The 24,215-nt window shown below is 35.8% G+C and overlaps 3 protein-coding genes across 4 annotated transcripts; 1 reads left to right on the top strand and 2 right to left on the bottom strand.

Annotated features, from left to right (window-relative positions):
• LOC109949094 lies at positions 10,215-12,279 on the top strand. Of its 2 annotated transcripts, XM_020563442.1 has the most exons (7): positions 10,215-10,537; positions 10,630-10,796; positions 10,882-10,984; positions 11,083-11,199; positions 11,284-11,454; positions 11,595-11,718; positions 11,797-12,279. In XM_020563442.1, exons 1-7 carry the CDS (start codon positions 10,265-10,267, stop codon positions 11,931-11,933), a joined length of 1,092 nt encoding a protein of 363 aa, XP_020419031.1. In that variant the 5' UTR covers positions 10,215-10,264; the 3' UTR covers positions 11,934-12,279. The 2 variants fall into 2 exon arrangements, with proteins under 2 accessions (XP_020419031.1, XP_020419030.1); XM_020563441.1 differs by having other exon boundaries at positions 11,595-12,279.
• LOC18777898 lies at positions 11,518-12,739 on the bottom strand. The gene is made up of 3 exons (XM_007209712.2): positions 12,550-12,739; positions 12,149-12,287; positions 11,518-12,052 (listed from the first exon to the last, which is right to left on the bottom strand). Exons 1-3 carry the CDS (start codon positions 12,711-12,713, stop codon positions 11,996-11,998), a joined length of 360 nt encoding a protein of 119 aa, XP_007209774.1. The 5' UTR covers positions 12,714-12,739; the 3' UTR covers positions 11,518-11,995.
• Positions 14,207-19,375, bottom strand: LOC18777186 (uncharacterized protein At5g41620). Its single transcript, XM_007211028.2, has 3 exons — positions 17,644-19,375; positions 16,820-16,954; positions 14,207-16,222 (listed from the first exon to the last, which is right to left on the bottom strand). The coding sequence occupies exons 1-3, from the start codon at positions 18,052-18,054 to the stop codon at positions 14,711-14,713; spliced, it is 2,058 nt and encodes a 685-aa protein (XP_007211090.1). The 5' UTR covers positions 18,055-19,375; the 3' UTR covers positions 14,207-14,710.

Genomic DNA, 24,215 nt, shown 5'->3' with positions numbered 1-24,215 from the left:
TGCCATGAAGCCACTCACTAGGAATGCTAGGGTTTTTTAATTTGTTTTTTAATTGACATGGCAACATTCATTAATTGACATGGCATGACACATCAGTTGCCACATAAGGTGGTCAATGTTGTGTGTCTAAATAGTATTACTCTTGAGTGGGAATGTATATCTGGGGCAAGAGGCAAACAAAACAAAACCAAATTTCCGACCAAAAAAAACAAAGAACAAAACAAAACCACATGAGATTCTATTAATGTTTGCTTGTATCTTTCTTTTTTCTATTTACGTTAGGTGCAAAGATAACTAGGCAAATCAGATGGCAATTTTTGTACTTGTTAAGCTATTTGGCACAGCAAACTTCGTGATGCTTGCTGCTGTTTACAAGTCCACCTGCTCATCATAGCTAAGCTTGGAACGATGAAACTGTAAATTTTAGAGTTCAAACAGTATTGCTTCTTATCGTTCGAACATCCAAGTATGGTATATGCAGTTTTTACCTTTCTGTGGAATTGGAATAAATAATCCATTTATGTACGAGGGATATTTGGAGAAACCTCTTTTTGGTTTTTTTGCTACGTGGACTTTTGGCGTTATTATTTTGCAGACGCCATGTATCTTTTAAGTAAATTTAGGTTTTAGCCACAAAAAAACTTTTACTTTCGAAAAAAGTCAAAACTTTTTCAAAAAAAATAGAAAAATCTCTCAACTTTTAAATCAAAGACATGCAAATGTAAAAGATTCCTTAAGAAATCCAAAAATAAATAAGGGCAATTTTGTTTATTTTGACTTTTTTAAAAAAATTTCTCTCTCATTTAGCATTTTTCAAAATCTCCCTATTTTTTACTACCGCTCTCTACTTCCTCCATATTTGCATTATATATATCCACAAGAAAGAAACAGTCCCATCAAAATTAATCAACCATCTATATAGTACTTTTAATCACAATGGGAATATAACTCATTGAATTATTATATTCTTGATTCTGATTTAACCCCTAAAAGAAAAGAAATGAAGATTATGTTCGTGTTGCTTCCTCACTCCAAGTCTCCAAGTACATGTTATTGAGACAAACAATCTTAAATATTTTGCTCATGTGAAAGAATGAATCTTTGCTTTGTTAAATCGTCATCACTAGCTTCATTAAAATTGATTAAATATGCAACGTTATATGGGTGCTTGTGCTTCACCAGAGCAAAGTTAAATTCTGTCTCCTTTAATTAGTTTGTTAAACAAATTGAAAGTAGCAACAGCTATGGATCATTAACTTGTTAATTATATTAATTACGAAAATCTTTGCTTTATTGCCGACTCCGGCATGAGGAATTGAAACCATGCGTACTAGTACGTAACACCAAAAGTTTGATCTGGCTTTACAAATTTTATATGAATTTATTAGCAGCCAAGGCATCCCAGCATTACAATTTACATGGGATCTGCTTGCTTTGTTCAGTCATATCAACAAAGCTAAGGCAACCTTTTAACCTTTGAATAGTATTGTGTCTGCCTACATGCTTAGAATATGCATCTATCACCACCATAAGGCATGAATATCACACCTCAAAGAGGAAACTCTCTATCTTATTATTGTTATTTTTTTCCTACCTCCTCTGTTGTTCATGTTTTTCTTCTTTATATCACCACTTAACGATGCCTTTGTCATTCAATCTGCCACGTGATACATAAATTCTCATTTTCAGATTATTAGATAAATAATTAAATCGTGTTATGACACGACTTAATTAACTTTGATTATATTAAGTCGTGTCATGTCATAGCTTGTGATTCGTGCTTTTTTATTTTTTTATGATTAAAAATGAACTTTATTAAGTAGATAAAAAGTCAGGAGACACAAGTTCATGCTTAACCAAAAGATGCACTGCCTGATTATACTCACTATTCGTGTTATATGTCATGTCATAATTAATTATAATTTCACCAATTTAACTTATCATATTGGATTATTTGACACTAATTCGACCAAGGATGAAAAAGAAGAGAGTAATGAGCTCACATGTACAAGATAAGTTTGGTAGCCATATTCAATACAAAAAGCACACAGAATTTACTCGCAAATTTGTTTCCCCGATATTATCTTCAGCAACATAACCCGAAGGTGTTTTTTCTTCCCAACACACTGCTGATTATTTCTATAAGTTTAAGAAAAAGAACATTGTAGATTCCCTAAACCCTACATATTATTATTCTCAGAACTCATCAGAAGAGAAAAAAAGTTTAAATATATACACACACACATATATATATATATATTTATATTATAATTTAAAAGAAAGCATTATTCTCTGTGAAGGCAATGCTTTGGATTTCAATATCACATCAAAGGGTTGAAAGACGAGAAAGAAAGAAAATGTAGAAAACCAACAAAACCGGCAAGGCCAGAGCATAATTGCAGAGATGAAGAGACAGTGGGCAGGTAAATATCATATTTATGAATATGAATGATTCTTGCAAACCCCATTGTGACAAAAAGATGGACTTCAAAATTTGCATGACAGGTAATGGAAAAATACAGAAACAAACAGCTGTGGAATGGAAGAGGCATGGATCAATCAACCCTTTTTTCTATAACAAATATCTGCATGAAATGAAATGAAATGAAATGATCGAAATGAAATGCCCTCTGCCTGCCCACTGCTGATCAGTGCTGACGTACCTTGTCTGTTGCTTGAGACTGCCTCTGCATTATTATCTGAGAAACCCTCTTCGCTAAATATAGAAAATGCTCCATTAAAGATTTTACATACGTTATGGATTTCTAATATCATTCATTGAATTGCATATGTACGGAAAGTATAAAATTCATTAACGCATCTAATGAATGATTGAGATTAAAAATCTTTAATCAACAGTTAACATAAAATTCTTTACGGATAAGTTCCCTATTTTATATACTGTGATTTGTGGATAGTTAGTTACTTATATTAGAAGCTTGCCTTCAAATTTTGTACCCAATAAAGAATAAATCATGATACTTTATCCAAACCAAACATTGATATATTAATACATAGATATATTAATTTGATGCGTGATTTGATATTTTCCGTCGCTCCTAATTTAAGTAGGTCTAAATTGAAATTTCATAATCAAACGAGGATTCATTTGTTTCGTTGAATAAAACCTTAATGCCGTAAAATAAAAGATAGAACAAAATATGAGAAGCTTCCGAGTACTTTTATCTCTAAACTCATGGTCATGGGTTATTATTTTTACTTGGGAGGAAGGACTGGCCATTAAAACAAACCAAATCCGCAAGAAAAATATGATCCAATAATACGACTAAGAAACACTTTTGGACAGAGGAAATTGGTTGGATTAAGAAAAAAAAAAAACAGTACAGGTGCAAGCAAAGCAATGCAATAAAGGGATGCCATTAGAAGAGAAGAGATGGATAGAATAGAAAGATGGATGGACAGAGCAGAGGAGAGTAGGCAGAGAAAGTAGTGAAGTGATTGGACAAATAGAAAAGAAATGTTATAGTAAGAAAATGGTGAATAGAAAGGAAAGGAAAGGGGGTACCATTTCTCATTTTTCAGGGCAGCCTTTTTGGGTTGATAAGACCCCGATTTCAGCGAGTGACTCAGAATCTGATGTGATTACAAAATTTTCTTTTAATTATTTCCACATTCCCATCATATTCCCGTTGGCTCACGCTTGGTTCCCTCCCCCAACCCCCACCCCCTCTCTCTGTGTCTGCTTCCTAATTATTTCACCTTTGAATATCTTATATATTCCTTTCCAAAAACAAAAAAAACAAAAAAAAATTCTACATTATTGGGGCAAGCTTAATTTGTTGATCTGCACTTAGCTAAGTAATTCAATAAAATGTTGAAATCCCTTCCAAAAGTAATTCTTCCATAACAGTAGGCATATTTGATTGATTTTATTATGATCCAACGCAATACTAAAACCTTATATTCTATGCAATGGCAAAAGTAGCATTACTAAAAATCTTGAAATGCCTCTTGTTTTTTTTAATATAAACGATAGTCTAAACTACATGAAAGAGAATTTCTCACACACACACACAATTGATGCCAAAAGATTTGAGCATGAGACCTCTCTTGTTTTTATCTAATAAACTATTGATCAAATGTTGCTCCATTACTTTGTTTACCTAATCAATTGCATTGCACCATTTATTAATTACATCGAAGTGGCATATAAAGTGTGGCTTCCATGAAGGAAAGAGGAAAAGGAAGATAGGAGATTAAGTTAAATCAATACATGGAGTTTGAGAGCTATGCGTAATTGATTTGCCAGAAAAGGAAATTAAGCCATAATTTGAAGGCTACGACAAGTGTTGACACTTCCCAAATCAAGCAAGAATTCCCAATGACTTTTTCCACATGGCGTGTTAGGAATCTTCACTAAAAAGATTAAATGTTTTGCTCGCTCGAACGAGCTTAAACTAAAATCACACTTTAATTAATTTAAATCCGTAACAATTTCGAGTATTTTTAAATTCAAACACTCCATTCATAAATCAAATCAGTTTGCATCAGGCTAAACCTAAAATCATGCACACTTGCTCTTCTTTTAACGACAAACTATTCAATGAAAGAAGAGTCGACAACGATAAGGGTTTGAATATTTGACACCGAAGAGGATGGAAAGAAAAAGCTAACCCAGGAATGCTAGTTATTTAAAAAGTTTCAGCATGGGAAATTATTTTGGGGATTATATATATATATTTATTTATTTATTTGTAGAAGCAATAGTCTAAATTATTCTAAATTAATCTAATTTATAGGAAGTGAGACTTTCGAATTTAGGTGTAAATGGGTGGGTTTACCGTCTTGTCCAACTCACCTAACCGAAGACTGCTTTTATAATTTAAAAATAAATAGTTTATGATTATAAACAGAAATGAGTTGTTCATCATTTTAAAACAAAAATGAGTATTGATGAGTCTCTTTTTTCTTTTGTGAGATCTTGAGGTAAAGTGACATGAACTATACAATTTATTTCCAACTTTTTTCAGTTCGTTCATTTACCAACTTCGTTGTGGTTTTCTTTTTTGTATTAATAATTTTTTTTCTTCTTGAAGCTCAAGAACTGGGGTTTTACGTTTTGGACTTGAATTGACACACAATTTATTACGAACATGTCTCGTAGGGACGTTCGTTGTTCAATTGTCTTTTCGCCGATGAAAAGATATATAGTGACATATCAATTTGGTTTCTACTACTGATCAAAACTTGAACAGCTTTTAGTCGTATAATTTTATGTGCTTCAAAATATCAGTATGTAGAATAAACTTGTTTTGTTATTTTATGCGCTTTCAATAATCTAATGACTTAAGGTATGACTAGTCAAATTCCAAGTTAATACCATTAAGTTTATATAAATTTTAAATTAAAAAAACCAACTAAAATAAAATAAAAAACCTCCGACAACCACCCTATACCCACAGGCTTCCCTCTTTAACGTCAGCCAACCTCCCCTCTTCTCTCTCCCCTTCTATCTCCCCTTGTAATCACATGGTAGGGGATAGAGGCAACAGAGTGGTGGATCGTCCCCTTGGTCGATCCTAATGCCCCACAATCACCACCCCAACACCCAATTTGAAACCCATCAGTAAAGCATCAACCTCTCCAAAACCAAAATTGAAGAGGAGGAGGCAGGTTGGTTGTTGGTGAGAAGGAGGGAGTTTCCTGTAGCGTGGGTCGGTGGTTAGTTGAATTACTAGGAAAGACAGAAAGCGGGGGAGAGAGAGGAGGGGAAGTTGGTTGGTTGTGATAGGCGGAGGGAGTTGCCTGGGTTAAGGGGTCGACCATGGTGTCGTGTAGTTGACCGATAGGTTTTTTTGTGTTGTTTTTTAAATATTATTTGGACTTAACATTGTTAACAGAGAATAGTAATTAGAATTTTACGTCTCATATTATAAGTCGTTAAATTATTATAATGATCAAAATTTGACAAAATAAGAATAAATGCACGATTATTAAATGCAGAAGCTCAAAATTCCCTATCCATACTCCAGGCCCCACAGCGTGTTTGTGTAGGCAAATCAGGAACTCGCACAATAACAATAGGATTCGAACAGCTGACCATTGAGTTTACAGATGGCCCCAACTCGTCCTTCTCATGGGGCAGAATTTATATTGTTGTTCCCTCAAATAATGAATCTGCATTGTTGGACCCAAAAAACTGAAGTTAACTAAACCTTAAACCCATATTATATGAAATGAAAGGCATGCACTGATGTAAAACAGGACCAGTTGTCCGTCCAGATCTAAGTAACCCACACAATTGCTAACACGTGTCACACATATATACATATGATATTTAATTAATAACATTAATCAGGTTTGTATAGTTCTTTTCTTTTGGTAAAGACTTAAAAAAAGACCATATAATATATCGGACGGACCTCCATAGATTAGTATTAAAATAGAAAACAAAAAGGCTACTAGGATTTTGTCAAATTAGGCTTGTATCCATGAAACCCTAGCTAGGAAGATATAGGTTTTTACTGGAATCTCTAGCTATAGGGTTCAATCAATCAGCATTTCTCTTTTCTTTTTTTGTACTTATTTAGCTTCATAGTCTCACTCCCTGTAGCAACTTTCTTTGTCAACAAACAGCATAATTGGGACTTTTTCCCATATGTAATTGGCTGTTTAATTTTGTTTGTATGTCAGCCAAAGATAAGTTACGTATTCCCTTTGAATTTGACAGATTAATACAGTATTAATACTGTAATTGAATATTTCCTCATCACTAACAAATTATTTATAGAGGACGAGGAGTAGCGCAAGTGGTTAAGGCACTCCCCTCATCACCCAGTGATTCTGGGTTTGAAACCCCCCACTCCTTGTAAATTTGAACAAAATAATAATAATAATTTGTGCAGAATTTTTCATCTATCTTGTCAAGTTAGGATTAATGCTTAATTAACTCATAATGTTGTACGGCATCCTAATAAGGATTAGGATTAGAGTATAGTTCATTGTTTCTTAACTTTTTTTTTTAAAAAAATAATGAAATAAAGAAATCTCTAGGGCATATGCAAAGGAATAACTAAAATAAGTGATGGGCTTTTCATGACTATTGGTAGAAGTCTTAATACATGGCAACATGAAAGGAAGAAAGAATATGAATAACTTCCCCTCAATTGTTTAAATAAATAAATAATATGTAATGTCCAATTAATATATAATAAAATATTATGTGTGGTCTGACATCAGCTTTTCTTTTAGCTTATATAAAGCCATCACCTCCATTTGAAGATCCATGACTCCTTTAGTTGAGGTGGCAAAGTAATAGCAAGCCTTTCTTTTCTCTCTCTCTCTCTCTCTCTCTCTTTCTTTGAAGTTTTGTAGTTTTGTAGTTATGGGTTGAGAGCTAGGGTTACCATGGGACATGGGAAATCTTCCTTAGATTTCATTTCATATTTGACTATTTAGTTTGGTGAAGAGAGCTTTCTTCAGTCCACTCATGGGTGGCAGTAGGATTTAATTAGCTGCCGAGTCATTCATCCAAATACTGGGTAAATTAGCTCAGGACACCCAGTAAATGTGTGAATGAAGCGGGAGACAAATTGGATCTTAAGCTTCCTGTACTTGGACTGAAGGGAGCTCCCTCAACTATATATTTCAATATATTCCTCTACTTAATTATCCTATATATGTATTTGTTTACCATATCTTAATTGATTTGCTTCAACTGCTTATCCACTTAAGTATGCTTAGCCCATATCTTAATTCATAATTAGCTTCACTTTTTCTTATGTTTATCTTGTCGGCTACCCTCGAAAGGGAGCTATATATATTTAAGCCTAATATCTTAGGCTTGTATCTATCTATTCTTGTAGCTTGGCTTGCCTCTTTTTATTTCTGTGTGTATAAAATAATCATTGCCTTCAGTTTCTCAAGTAGGGCTGAAACTCCGAGCTCTGCCCTGTGTTTTTTTTAACCTGTAAATCTAACTCAAGGGATTTTGTTGGTACACAGGAAGCACTTGTATTTGTGATTTGTTTTGCAGTTAGGGTTTTGTGAAGTTGCTAATCTCTGGAGTCGGAGAGGAGTAAAATATTGAAGCAGGCAACGCATGAGGAAGAAGAAACCTACAAAGCTCACACGCTCACACGCTTTACAAAACATTAGCTTCTTGGTTCTTGCTTTCCCACAGCAACAACTTCCCAGACATCTCTCCTACAGGCTTTGCTCAATTACCAAAATATCCTTGGCGTACATAGTTCAAACAACTTGAGTTGGCCAGAAAGTTGTGTTAATGAATGTTTGATGTAGTTTATTTTTTGGGTGGCTTTGTATACATTTATTTGTAACCTTCAAATGTATATATGCTATGTCTTTTAGCATGCATAGTGTTCTTTCTGTCTCCATGTAAATGGTCGGGATCTTCTGTCTGGAATTTGTACATCAGCCTATTTGATGTGTTTCTTGTTGAGCTGGATAATGTTTCTATCTCTTTTTGTGTTGATTGTGTGGTAGTATTTCATCAAGTAACCGCACCATAGACTCCAATAAAAAGAGTGGGGAAGAGGCCAGTGGTGGAAACACTTACCTCCACTCAATAGTAAATTTACACCACCTTACTCACCTCCACTCAATAGTAAATTTACATACGAACACTGCTCTCACAATAACTAATTATGTAACGAACATTTATCCCAAAATAATTACTCACAGGACGAGCCGAACAACGATGATATTGTCATTATTTTTGGGGTAACCATATTGTTATTTTAAATAAGTTTCTTCTAAGATGTTGGTCTGGCCCTTAGCTAGGCGAATGAGTTGCTCTTATACTTTGCCTTCCTCAAAACGAATCTCTAAATAGAAAATATAATCTCCAAGTCCCAATCGCAGGTGTTTCTAACAGTGTGCCTTTAGTTTTCTTTTCTTTACTTCTGTCATTTTATAATGTTTTTTCCTTTTCTTTACCTCTACAAGCATACAAACACAATACCAAATTTGGATGCAAGCTTTACCTCTCTCTCTCTCTCTCTCTCTGTTTCCCACTTTTACAAAATCGAACGGTTCTTTCTCGTGCTTTTGATGGATTATTGCACCATCTTTAACAAACATGAGTGCTATTGTTTTTGTCATTACTGGAATGCAAACATTTGGTGGAATTATGGGGAATTTTCCACGTGTCAATTTCCCACTGATATATACTTCTCAAGGGGGTCTATATTTTGTGCTCATCATATAGTTGGGATTGACGAGGAGTTTTGCAATAGCTTTATTAAAATCCCAAGTATTATAAAGTACTATCTTCCCTTTATTCTCTGGGTCCTGGATGTTCCAACCCATTTGGAAAAAGGTTTAGTGTTGGTGAACTTGATTTTGATTTCTTAATCCCAATTAATTTTCCAGCTTCTCTCTTAAGATTTGTCGCAAAATCTTTCTGGAAAACAATGAGATAGCGATGCTTCTTCTGTCTTTGTTATATGATGAAGAGTCTGCAATACGACCAGCTCAAGATCTCAATATAATCATTTTATAATTAATGCATTATTTAACTTTTTTTGTTCCAGCTAATGTCAGATCTTAATCATGTTCGTTTTTATACAGATGGGTTCACATGCTTAATCAGCTGCTGTGGAAGAATCCAAATCTAGTCAGCATGATTAGTAAGAAAGTGAGGGTGATTGGGATTTTTTTTTTTGAAGATATAGTTTAAGATCTTTGTTTTAATCAAGGGGTGCAAGACCCATCCACGCATTGTGTTTTGATATATTAAGCATAATCAAATCTTCATCTAGTTCTCTCTTATTCGATCTCTTGCCTTTAGTTCTTTACACTTATCTATCAGATCTCTTTAAAATCTTTCATGGTGTACCACCATCCTAATTTACGTTCGCTTTCTTGCTCTCAAAGAGCATACTCAAAATTATATATTTTGTGGTTTATAAGAGACTCAAGGCCTACCAAGGGTGGGTCAGAGTCAAACTCTCGCTTTAAATGCGGGCTAAGTGCTCTACCACTAAAGCTATAAGCTCTTACTTTAAACTTACAACTCTCTCTCACATAATCACAATATAGCTGTTTTTCTTTTTTAAGTCAACACAAATTCACAATCAAGCTGTTTTTCTTTTAAGTCACCTAAGAATGAATGTCGTTTCTAAACACTGGCCGTTCTGTACGGCATGGAAACAGAAAATACGACAATGGAACTTCAAAACCAATAAACGACTGCACATGTAAATATAAGTTAGGGGTTGAAGATTAAAGAAGATAAGGCCATCCTCCCTTTATTGAGTTCACTTTGCATGCAGCAGCTGAAATGGTGGAAGCAAAAGGGTTGGAGATATTTGAAGTTGGGCCCTGTGAAGATGCATACAGAATGGGCTTCCTGATAGGCCAGAGGTTTTCAAACCAGATAAAGAGCAGGTTGGCCAATGACCTCATTCTTCAAAACCAGCTCCTCCCTTTTGCTCAAACCCCAGAAGCACAGCAACTTCTCCAATCTCTCACTGAAAATAACAGAAACAAGTTTCCAAGATATTGGGAGGAGCTCATAGGAACAGCAGAGGGAAGTGGGGTGCCAGTTCTTCAGGTAATACGTGCTTATATGCTTAAAAATTAAATTGTCCCATTCGTTAATTGCATTAATTGGTCACATTGTGGTTGTTTAATTATCATGTGCAGATTATACTAATCAACTTCAGGAAGGAGATTCTTGCATTTCTTCCTAAGATGGTGATAAACCAGGGAATCGATACCCCAGATGACTGTTCTGATGTTCTTGTTGCTAGTGAGTCCATGGCAGTTGTGGCACACAATGAAGATGCAAATGTTGCTTTGGTTGGCCACGCGTATGCTCATTCTCTTTCTCTTGCATTTTTTCCACTTTTGCAAATCTTGTGACAATAAGTCAACGTCTTGTTGACCATTTTGCAGCTATTTGATAAAGGGAACTCTGCTCAATGGGCTATCGTTCATTGCTTATACTTATGCAGGGGAGCTCCCTAGCTGTGCATTTGGGCTCAACAGCCATGGATTGGTAAATTTTGTTTTTACTATTTTGCAGTGTTTGAAATCAAATGACAGGAGCAAAACCAAATTGTATGCTGAAAAAGTTATCCAATGCATAACCTACAGGCTTTTACGCTGAATTCGGTACCCCCTTCTGAAAGTGAGATTGTTGCTGGAGGCATAGGGAGGAACTTCATCTCACGAGACCTCCTCGAAGCAGCAAGCATTGATGACGCATTATGTGTAAGGCATGGTAGTGTTGAGTTCTTTAAGCATCTGTGTTTGCTTCATTGTCAGTTGTTTTAATGGCTTGAATTGCCTCTTCAGAGAATCAAATCATCAGAAGTTTCCATTGGACACAGTTACAATCTGATTGAGACCAGGACACGCAAAATTTCGAATGTAGAAACTGCGTCAAGAAACCGGGTTTCAGTTTATGAGGTTGGTGCAACACCATTCTTCCGTGCAAATATGTATCTCCATCTGCAGGTTGATCAGGTAAAGCAAAATTGTATGCCAAACAGATTGGTGGTACAATGCAGTAGATTCTACACAGAAATGTAAAATCAAATAATTTGAAGCCGATCATTCAACTTGCTTCAATTTCAACTAAATTAAAATCATTGGTTTCTGTGAAGGTACATGATGAGAACTCAAAAACAAGGCAAAGCAAAGCGGCTGTGCTACCTAAAAGATCAAAAGAAGATTTCCTATCACTTCTAGGAGATACAGATGACCCAAAGTACCCCATCTACATGATAGGTGATTTAGAACATAGATTAAACTTCCTTTTTGTCCCCTCCAAGACGTTTGTGGTAACACTGTTTGCCGTGTTTCCAGGTCCATTGCTTTACACTCTGTGCACAGCTGTGATCGATTTGGATGAACAAACACTGTCAATTGTTGAAGGGAACCCAAGAAAAGGAGAAATCTCTCACATCTTCTCTCTGTGTTCAAAAGATTTCAAAATGCCATAACAAAAGTTCCAAGCAGCCTACTATTTCATCTAGTTGCATTTAAGGGACTTCTTCTGGAGCTCCTAGGCGGGTTCGTAGAGGCCTAACATGTGCCCATCAATACACCGCATGGATGCAACCTGGCCACAAGATTGTTACATGAAATGCTGCATCCACAAAAGCAATAATAGAAAAATAAGTTACATCAAAGTTCTTGTTAGAATTTCGGTCATCACCTTGCCATGGATTTCATATTTGATAGGGCAATCTAGCTCAGCTCCTAAAGCCATTAGTTTTGTCATTGTTTGATTAATGTCCTTCACTGTGAAAGACAGAAGTGAAGAGTATCCCATTCCCTTCTGCATGACATGATCACTGTGAAACTTGATTAGCAGCTACCATTTTCGATCAAATACTCCACAACCATAATTGTTTTATTGTTAAATAAACAGAAAACCCAGTGACACCATGTTAATAGGATCAAAGTCCAAGAACCAGAACTTCATTTTTATGTTGACACACAAACTTATACAAAAATGTAATATTTCATGGCAATCGGTGAGTAAACAACTCTTGTAGACAAATAAGCAAACAGGTAGTGTGCATAAAACTCCCAGCCTTGGGCAGAGAGAGTTACTTGGGGGATTGCATGAGGGCAAGTTTGAGTGGGCCGGATTGAAGCTCAGCCCAGCGAAGAGTACATACATCGACGGTGAAGTCCAAGCCTTCGGAGTAGAACCGAGCAGCTTTTGGCACGTCCTTGTGCAGCTGTAGTACCCACCTAAACGACGCCGCTGCCATCTCTCTCTCACTCTATGGAAAGCTGAGAGGGACTATAATATGTTGATGAGTAGGGGGTGCATTTTTGCTCACCACCTTAACCCTAAGTGTACCCTCACCACCCATTCCAAAAGTTGACACATGTCCATGGGTTTAACTATAGTTAATTCTTTATTTTTTATTAATTTGATAACATTATTATGAGAGAGAAACAATACTTCAATAAGATTTTTCCTGATTTACCCTTATTAACCTAGCAAACTTTCCACTTTTCTAAATTAATTAACAACTACCCAAATAAATAATTGGCAATTGGCTTTAGGTCTCGTGCTTTAATATGAATATCAATTCACGGGCTTCAATACTTTGAAGAACACACCCAGATACTTTGAATCTCAATTGGCTTTAGTTAACTCCTTTTATACACGCTCAAAAGTTACATTGCTCTTCAATTGCAAGCTTCCTTCATTTGTTCAGTGAAAGATAAGTAATAATCTATGCTACTTTTTTTTTTAGTACTTTGTATTGCTTGATTATTTTTTATACTTTGGTGATTGCTCTGCATTATTTAGTTTTTTTAGTCCATGATGTTGGTATCGTCTTTACTGGTGGATCAAGACTAGCACAGAAAGGAATGATAGAATGAACCGTACTGCAGAGCAAGAGGAATGAGACAATGAAGGGTATTATTGCAGAGCTTGGTTCCTTCATTGTTTTTGAAATTTCTGCAACTCCAATATATTTTGCTCCTATGGAGTAAGCTTTAATCAGAATAATAAAACCAGAATTAATTAGTCCAGAACTTGCAACGTTAAAATTAATTGGTTGGAAACTTGCAACATCATAATTAACTCATCGGTTAAAGAAAGAAAACAGGTTCAAGAATATTGAGAAATTGCAATGTAATAATATATTGAAGGGCAGTGTAACTTTTGGGCGTGTATAAAAGGAGTTAACTAAAGCCAATTGAGATTCAAAGTATCTGGGTGTGTTCTTCATTGATATTCATATTAAAGCACAGGACATAAGCCAATTGCCAATTATTTATTTGTGTAGTTGTTAATTAATTTAGAAAAGTGGAAAGTTTGCAAGGTTAATAAGGGTAAATCAAGAAAAATCTTATTGAAGTATTGTTTCTTTCTCATAATAATGTTATCAAATAAATAAAAAATAAAGAATTAACTATAGTTAAACCCATGGACATGTGTCAACTTTTAGGAGGAGTGGTGAGGATACGCCTAGGGTTAAGATGGTGAGCAAAAATGCACCTGATGAGTAGGTAATTCTTGTCTTTCTTTTATTTTGTCTATACTTCACTAAATAAATATGATCAAAATATTGAGATACTTCAAAATAATTTTGTTAAGCTTTATTTTTGTTTCATCATATAATATGATGACAATAATTTTATTATTATTTTATACCAGCGATATTGGAGAGAGAAGAATCGAACCTAAGACCTAAAGTACAAGATATATACTCTTAATCACTTGAACTACAAACCCCTTCTAAAATTGGCAATTTTTTACATGTTAGTTTAACTTCAAGTGATTCCATAATGTGAGTTCAAAAAACTTATTAAACATACAATTTAGGGCTTTTTTATAATCACCGGAAGAGGATTCAACTTAGAACCTCTTCCAACATGAAGAAAAAAAGTACCACTAAAGAAAGAGACCTATGATTTTCTTTCCTCAACTTTCTTAACTTTCTTTCCCAACCTACATTACATGGCACATTATACGGCCAGAAAGCATGGCTCAAAATTGTTGTTGGTCTTCAACTCTTTATGATCTGTGTAGGCTATGGAACGTTTTAACATTACACTCGTATACAGACTTCTCTTTGAAAACCTACCACAGAGAGAGAAACAGAACTCCAGTGAGTGAGGACAAAGATATCCATATCAAAAGACTGTGTCACGGAAATATTCACAAGAAGCAAATCCCCACAACCAGCAGGCAATGCAGGATCAGCAAACCCTTTCAGAGTGTTCAAGCCAACATCTCCTAAGAAGATCAAGAGGTGTTTTTGGAAGCTTTCGAACGCGGCCGTTGTCCCCTTGACCTTGCTTCAAGAAGCTTTGCCTTCAAGGTGTTCTCCCTTGTCCGCAGGGGCAACTTTGAAGAAGATTCGGGCATGTCACGAACAGGGGATGCCAGTCGTGCCATCCACTGTCTTCCTGGACTTGGCTGGTTCCTCCATCCAGTATTACTGCAGGAAGCCTCATTGTAGTTATTTTCAGAATGTACATGCCCAACATCTGACATCAAAAGTTGACTTCTTATACGGTTTTCAACCATGTGATTCGAATTGGAAACCTGGCTTTCATCTTGTTTATTTCCTTTTCTGTAAGTCTCGTCTTCTGTGGCTTCACAATGTTCAGACTTTTGGGGTATGCTTATTTCGGTTGGCTTCCCTTCTTCTGTTTTCCCCTGCTCTTTATTTACCATCTGGGACTTATCATTTTCATTGCACGACATGGCCCAAGCCATCTGTTCTTCAAACTTAACTTGCAAGCTGGAGGGAGTACGGCTTCTTACCCTTTCAGGTTTTTTCTTTGAGGGTTCCAATTTCAACTTTTCATCAATATGATTATCCACAGCTTCATCCCCATGCAATTTGAAGTCACTGTTGGTTGGCTTATTGAGCTCAAAACAATTTGAATCACTGCCTAAAGAATCATCTTCTCCACCCACGTCTTGAGGCGCACTCACAGCCTCATTCAGAGGGGCAGATTCCAGTGAGTTCTTACGATCCCTTGGCAACAAGTTTTCAGTATTCTTAAGAGTGCTCATATGTTTAGCTCTAAGGAAGGTCTCTATTTCAAGGCTTAATTTATCCACTATTGAGTTCTTTCCAGAAAAACCACACTCGGCTTCTTCTAGCTGCATCTGCATCCGTTCATCCATCCATGATTCAGAAACATGGAGAATCAATCGATCACGATCAGATCTTCCAGTCCAATCTTTGTCAGATTTCTGTTTTAAAAAATGCACCTCTTGTTCATATTCTTTTATTCCCTTAGCAAACTCATCACATAGATCTTCCAACAACTTCCTTGATTTTCTCTCTCCTTCAAGCTCTTTCACAGAATTGGAAAGAGAAGATTTCAGCTCAGAAAGCTCCCGCGCTAACTTCCTGTGTAGGCTTTCTGATCGTTTTCTTAACTTCCTCTCATCCTCTAGCTCATCCCTCACAGATTGAACTGCAGCATGGATTCGATCCTGTTCTTTGCTCTTCCTAACTAGTTTATCTTCTCCAATTTGCTTCATCAAATCATCTAGCTCATGTCGATCAGCTTGCCGCACCCGAACCAACTCTTTGATCTTGACACGGGCATGATCCAACTCTGCTTTCAACGCTTTTATTAATGCTACATTGGAGGTATGCTGTTCCTCCAAGCTCCAAATTCGGTTCAAGACTTTCAGAAGTTCCGTAGATGCTTTAAGATTATAATGTGATCCACCAATCCGTCCCTTAAAGTCTAAAGAACTGCTAGGAGTGACTGCAGGGTCATAAGGAGCCACCTGAAAAAAGAGAGGTGAGAAACCGTGCAGAAGGTTTGAGAGCATAGAAAGATTTGTTATAAATGAGGCACTAATGAAAATACTTTGCGAATGATACTAATAAGACATGCTTCACAGATGATAAGCACAGCTTCAATCATCATACACACTTTACAGACACCTGATTCATGCAAGAAATATTGGAAACTGTAGTTCCCTCATCAAATCTTGAATGAACACAACACAACGCTCATGGAACATAATTACAGCTTGTGCTTTCATAACATTGCTTCTCTCTACCGGCACAAATCTAGGTGCAACTTCTTGAAATTTCAAGAATACTTAGTTCCATAGTTTTCCATATAGTATAAGGACACAAATTAGACAATCTCAGTTCATGCATTATGAGTTTGTGTGGGTCACATCATACTATCCTAGTGAGCAGTAACCCAAATGAAAACTGCCTTCTTTCTACTAAAAGAAAATTTTGTAGTAGTGGCATTGCCAGAAGAAACCAAATTGTCTTATATCAAAATCAACTTTGCTTACGATCTCAATTTATATATCCTTCAAAATAAAGGCCCAAAAAGCATTTGACTAAGCATAAACATTGCTTACCTCCATGGAACTACCATAGCTTGCAGGAGATACAGGCTGCAAGATGTGATTGTTCAACTTGTTTCTTTCAATGGTTCGATGGTGTTGCATCAATGATGCAGCAATATGCCTCCGCAAACTGCTTGCACTTTCTGGCTGGATTAGGTAATCACAGAAAAATCAGTTGCCAACTGAGAAACTTCAAATTCCACTGTTTCTGAGGATGGATCAAACATGAAGGTATTGCAACTACAAGTGCATACTTCTTTGGATAAAGTCTAGTTCATTGTGATTTAGTGTAAAAGAAGGAAAGGGGAGCACAATCAAGTTCCAGAAATCCTACAGTTGGCATCAACAAATTCTAATCTGGTGCTGAGTGGGCAGAAAGGAGCGTTTTATCAGTATGAATCTATTAATGAAATAGCATACTGAACTAAAGCACTAAACTTAGAACATATAAAAAAATTCTAAAAATTATATATTTCTTTGGAAATAAAGAAAGGAAGAAATAATAATAAGCATTGACCATCACTCACACGTAACCCTAAGGCTCCATAAATCTCATAGAAACAGCAATAAATCAACACAAGCAGCAAAAGGACAGGATGTATCCATCAACATAAATATCATTCCTTCACATGATCTGGCCTCTTAAAAAAAAAAAAACAGCGCAAATAACAAACAAAAAACACAGACCGAATTTTTCTTTTGGTATATAAAACAGACCCAATTTCAACATCAATCAGAAACAAAGGAACAAATTTACACAAACCCAAAAAAAAAACTCAATTGAAAACAGACCGAAAACTTTGGAAAGGAAGAGACAAAAAATTCAGAACCAGTACCTGGTCAGGAGAACTGGGAGAATTATCAGCCAAAAAGTCAGACAGATCAAGACCCTTGTCTTTGCTGAGGTGGTGGTGGAGCTGAAGATGTCTCAACCTAGGAGGTGGAGCAGCAGGACCACCATTATTGTGAGGAGCTCTGTGCATCTTTGAGAGGGGAAGATAGTGGTAGTTTTGAAACTCCCAAAGAGCAGCAGCTAGCTTTCTAGCTGAGACAGAGGAGGTGGTAGTGTTACTGGTAAGGTGAGGGTCTTTAATGATGGTATTATGGCCAAAAGGGCAAAGTCTCCATGAGGACACTACTGGAGTACTTGGGCCACTTCTGCTTTTCCCTCTCCTCCTCCTCAACTTTTCTCCCAAATTTTCCTCCTTTTCTGCTCCCCCTTCCCCACTTTCTCCTTCCCTTTTCATCTCTTTCTCTCTAGGCTTCCTTTCCCCAATGCTTCTTTCTCTCTCATCTTTCTTTTCTCAATAAAAATATTCCTTTTGGGTTTGGAACTACAGTTGCACAGTGGTGTTTATAAAAATGTTCATAATGTTTGCAATACAATGGTTTTCCCCTTTTTTTTTTTTTTTTTTTCATTGCTCATATGTTGTATTTCTTTGTTCTCTCTACTTAAGTCAGTTCATCGTCGCTTGTAGTTTGAGCGTTTAAAAGCATTTATTGGTCGCTTCGCTTATTATTTAAGCGTTTAAGAGCATTTATCAATATACTTGAGGACCTAAGTTTGATTTCTTACCCCTCCAATACTGTTTATATATATAGGCTAAATTGTAGCAATGGTCATTGGACTAAGACTAAACTTTACTTTTCGTCCCTTTTATTATTTTGTTGTTACCGTGGTACTTCAATTAGCTCTCATGTTGCATAATTGATTTTTCCGTCAACTTAGTTAAATTTTCTGTCAAAATTAAAGGTAAATTAGGAAATTCAAAAAAAAAAAATTTCTCTCTCTCTCTCTCTCTCTCTCTTCCCCTCCTGTGCACTCTTCCCTCTTCCCCCATTCCCCATGATTGCCACTTGCAAGCTCCAACCCTCAAACTATCCCACAACCACCCTCTACCATAGTCGCAACCCCAGCACCCACGAACCTAAAACCCGAGGCCTCATCCTCTACCCCAGATCTGATCAAAACAAAGAAGCAGAGGGTTGATGGGTATCTAGGTGGGCCGCTTGCATTGTCTGTCCCATTTTCATATATTCTTATTGCATTGGTTTTTGATCAAAATACACCATTTTTCAAGGCCCCTTCTCACCCATATTTCTTCTCCCGCCCACCAATTTCTTCACAGCCCCCACCAATCATTTAAACATGGCTTTAGCTACACAGCCCACCACCAACCTCCTCCAAAATCCCTTCCTTGGCCTCTATAGGTTACGAATGGATGGGTTGTTACCGGATTCTTTTTGCATATATGGTGTTTTGCAGTTCAAATGGATATTGGGAGGAAGCTTTAGAAATTTTACTTAGTTGAGAGTGAACCTCCGACCTAATTGGGAGGGGGGGAGGAATTGAGCTGGAGAGAGAGATATATATATATATATATGATTATTTTATTTTATTTTTTAAAATTTTGTGCAAAAATACATTTTTGCCCATGTTAAGTAGAACTTATCAATGCCATGTTATCATTTCTAACGGAAAATTTGACAGATATGACGGCAAAGATGGTTTCTGTAGCTGAAGGCATAATTAAAGTACCATAGTAACAACAAAACAATGGAAATGACGAAAAGTAAAATTTGATCTTAATCCAGGGACTATCGCTACAATTTATCCTATATATTATAAAATGTCAGTTCATCATATGTGTTCTCCCATTACCAAAAAGAAAAAGTTGTAAGGAAGTGGTTGGTTGGATAACATTTAGGGAAGTTACCTGCCAAGATTTGATTGATTGTACAGATCAATTGTTTATACATAAGTGTTAAATTGTAAAAAAAAAAAATATATATATATATATATATATATAAAGAGAAAAAAAAAGTGTTAAAAGCAAAGTATCCAAACTCTCTATGTATGAATTATACAAGAATTACAGCTTAAGTTGTTCAGTAACAAAATACTCTTTTTTTAATCTTTTGGATATTACTATCTGTCCAATCTATACAAAATGGAGAAGACCTGTTTGAAACCAGAAATTCCAAACTATCCATTGCAAGTAGGAACCCACCCCCCCAATCATAGGGTTTACCTCCAAAATAAAGGGATCAGTGTCTTTAAATGGGCCCCCTCTTTATTTTCTGGTCAGTGACCTACTAACAAATTAACAGAGGCAATTCATTTGATCATTCTTTGCATATTTTGTTTTTGGTCATCTCATTTCCTTCTTTTTCTCTGTCCAGAAACACATACGTCTACAGCAGCATAGCATCTGCTGCAAAATGGGCATATATTCTACAGAACAGTATAATTGGGTCCAATCAGTTTCTTAATCAGACGGTGCAGAGAAAAAAAGATATGTTGCGTGCGTTTTCATGCCATATCTTTCCTTGGCGTGTTGGAGTTTCACTTTGAAAGTAACTACTCACCTACTACATCTACATCTCAAACTCACATCACATTTACTGAAGCAACAACATGCATGCCTATTAATTCTCGTCGACAAGGAAATCGGAAATGGGTCTTTGAGTTTTGATCCAATACAGACGTGGTCCGACCGCCTCATGCAAAAAAATATATTCTTTAACTGGATAGGGAGAAGTTAAGTGTCCAGTGGGCTTTAGAATTGCTCAGCACACAGAATCCATTGAAACTCAGCCATCACCTGACTGGGCCACAACAATTGCAAGGTGCCCAAGGGTGGAAAGAGTACAATGAGAGGTACGGGTGAGGGGATTAATCCAACCATTAAACTTCAACAATTTCAACTTGCACATGATTGAATTAGACCCCTCAATTAAGTTCCTCACCATACCCCTTCATCGTAGTAGCTCCCGCCAAAGGAAGCTTATATATCTAAAAATGTAATATCTTAACCGTAAGTGACAACATCTTATTAGTAAGTTATAGAGTAAAAAGCATATTATGTGTAGGCCAATCAAATGGCAACTCCTAGAAAACAAACAAAAAATGAACTTATTCTGGATGTCTGTTGTATATCCAGTGAGTTTTATTCGCTGAAACCAAAATGTGCATAATTAATTTATTTCCACTTTTGGGTATTTCGTATTAAGCAAGCACGGTGATGAAGTTGATATGTCGCAAAACTATGTCACGTTCTCTGTTAAGTGTTGGCGCACCTAACTAATGCCTCCCCGTGGCCACTTATTAGAGCGATTCCATCGGTTGCCAGGGTCAGGTGGGACCCATGAAATCGGGCTGGTCCGAAGACAGGAAGAGCTCGAAGGGGGATGACGCAAGCACTGAGGCGTCAGCGATTCCTTTCCGCCAACGGCTAGAAGCCACGTGGCTGCCTCTAGGGGCTCCGATGGGTTTTTCTCCTCCAATCCAATGGCTTTTTTTTTTTTTTTTTGTGGCAATAAAATTATGAAAAAAAATTCGATTTTTTTTTACCCCAAAAATTCATGAATTTTTTTCTAAAAATACCTACCAATACTCTTCACTTTTAAGATCAAATCCTCATACATTTTCTTCTCCTTCTACTATTATTCACTTTCTACTCAATATTTTATTCACTTTCAAATTTTAATTTTATTTATCATCTTATGGCTTCTTCTATCGAAACTGGAGGGGCATAGAGCAATATGGAAGATGTTTTGTTGTGTGAGTGTTGGGTCCAAATTAGTCATTGTCTCGTCACGAGCAATGAGATGAAATTCTCTCATATGTGGAGAAAAATTCATGCTGAATTTTGTGAAAGATCGGGATCGACTCGTACGGAAATGACATTGTCTAGTGGGTGGAAAATTCTCAATAACGAGTTGGGGAAATGGAGAGATGCCTTGGCAAAAGGGAAGGACAACCATAGAAGCGGGGAAAATTTTAGCAATGAAGTAAATTATTTGTAATTTTCGTTTGATTAATTTTAATGTCCTAATAATTTTTTTTTAAAATTTGTTATGTTTCTTGCATTTTCAATATTTTGTTAATATTTCTTGCATTTCCAATATTTTGTTAATATTTCTTGCATTTTCAATAATTTTTTTTTAATAGATTATGCAAGCACAAATGTGGATTGGTGCTATTGGGCAAGGCAAAAAAACTTTCAACCATGACCAATGTTGGGGGGTGGTGAAGAATTGTTCGAGATTCTGAATTATTCCAACATGTCCAACCGTTGTGTTGAACGAGACGTCACTCCATGATTCAAGGGCACCGGATTAGCCTTTGGATTACCCGATAAGTCAAGACTCACCCATCAAAAAGGCGGTGCGGCCTATTGGCCAAAAGGCGGCAAAAGCGAAGAGAGGGAATAATTCTAGTAATAATACATCAAAAATGTTTGAGGAAATTGCAAGGCACAACCCCATGAGAATTGAAATAGACATGAAAATCCAAGAAGACGAGAGGACAATTCAAGTAGAATATGCAAAATAAATGGAGTATGTAAACAAAGAAAACATTGACAAGAAAGATTGGGAAACCATGACCATGGATACAAACCATATGTCCCCTGAAACAAAACAATTTTGGAAGCTAAAACAAATGGATGTTATGAGAAGAAGACTTTTTCGTGACGATGGACCTAGCAACACGGATTGGTTAAATGATCAAAACTATTAAGTTAGTTTGCTTGCCTTTTATTTCATTGTATTTTAATGTTTTGTATTAAAGTAGTTGTAATTCATGTATTTTATTTAATTAGTAGTAATTCTTAATTACTTGTATTGGTTTTCTTTGAGTGAATAAAGAAAGCATTCAATAAAATAACTTTTTATTCAACACATTCCATACATCAAATAAAATATAATTAAAAGAAAAAACCACAACCAAAGCATAATTTAAAAAAAAAAAAACCACAACCAAAGCATAACTAAAATTAAAACATAAACAAAGCATAAATAAAAATATTCTCCAAGTTAATTGTTTAGATTTTTTTTTTTTTAAAAAAAAACCAAAAGTGAATAGTATTTGCCCTTTGTCATGGCAATGAGAGGAAACACACATTGCTTTTTGCAAGGACAGCCACTATTCACACAAATAGTATCTGCCCTAGCCCCCATTGCCTTTTGCCATAGCAAATGAGTGGAAATGCTCTTACAAATCATGTTTTGTGCAAGACACATGCAGCCAGCCATTTGAATGATATAGAGCTTACGCTAACGCTAAGCATCTATTGTTGTTCCCATTTTTAGGGTTTCCGTAACCCAATTTTTATACTTCATTCAGAAATACAAAAGGAAAAGAATCAAAGAAAGTCTTTCTTTTTTATTGGTTTAAAACTTGAACCGATGAGCTCCTCCAACGTTTCTAATGGCATATTTGTGAACCCACATTCACATTTCACTATGTATATATAGTATAATCCACGTTTTTTATGTCCAATATTAGGGCCCTTTTCTTGATTTCACTCAATTTTTCTGTATTGATGAAGAAAAAAAATGCTTAATGATGATGGCACCACCCACCAAGCCGCCAAACAAGGATTGATTTGAATACATTCACACTGTAATTATATGTATAAGTGATCAAATGAGGGAGGTCATCACGTTTCGAATATATTTTGCAATCTTTGGTTTGCTTAAGCTTTTGGCAATTTTCATATAATCCTAATTAAATCAAGTTTCCACATGCTATATAGAATATAAAATAATAGTTAGCCGACATCTTATTTGGGAGCGATTATGAATATATCAGAATCACTTATATATGGAGGAAAGCACATCCCACGTGTTTTTTCACAAAACAACCACTTAAAGTGAATATTGACCTTTCTAAAATCACTCCTAAACGAGCCATAGTGGTATCAAAAGCAATTATAATTTGGACAACTCAAGCTCTCCTTGATCCAAATTGAAGTCATGAATTATCAAAACTGACCAGGCACACGTTTATTTTTGTTGAATTGAATGATATCTTAGGGCTAAATTAAACCTACGCCTCAAAAACGACGAACCAAGGCTCCGAAGGAAAAGCATATCAACCCATGTCTAGCTGCCTGGATTGACCTAAGACAAAGTGTCATGTCGTGGATATTCATAAATTAACAATCAGAATATTGATGGTGATTGGCTAGGTCAAATATATTTATAAGTTCATTTTCAACTATATATGGAGCCGTGGGAGCAGCAACAACATTCCAACTTTGGAGTTAAAAAAATGTACATGATTTATCTTGCTAAGTTATATATGTTTTTCTAAAGGTGAAGAGTGTGCTTGTGCATAACTTAGAAGATGTACGTCAGCTGTATACATAAACCATTTATATTTTAAGTCTCCTTTTGGGATTATTATCTGATAAAGGATCAATCAATAACATTGTAAAATCCCTTATCAACTAATTGTCGGCAAATGAACAAAACAACTAACACTCCATATGCTAATTAAAACAATTTTTAATTTTTTTATATTTTATTTCCAAAAAAATGATATCTGAGGGAATTCTATATTATCGAATCATTGAATAGACTCGAACTATATAATTTTTTATTTTCTTTAAAAGAGACG

Source organism: Prunus persica, chromosome G5, assembly GCF_000346465.2.
Source record: "Prunus persica cultivar Lovell chromosome G5, Prunus_persica_NCBIv2, whole genome shotgun sequence".
Taxonomy (NCBI): Eukaryota; Viridiplantae; Streptophyta; class Magnoliopsida; order Rosales; family Rosaceae; genus Prunus; species Prunus persica.
Note: the sequence above shows the minus strand (reverse complement) of the source record. Positions and strands in the feature narration are given on the sequence as shown.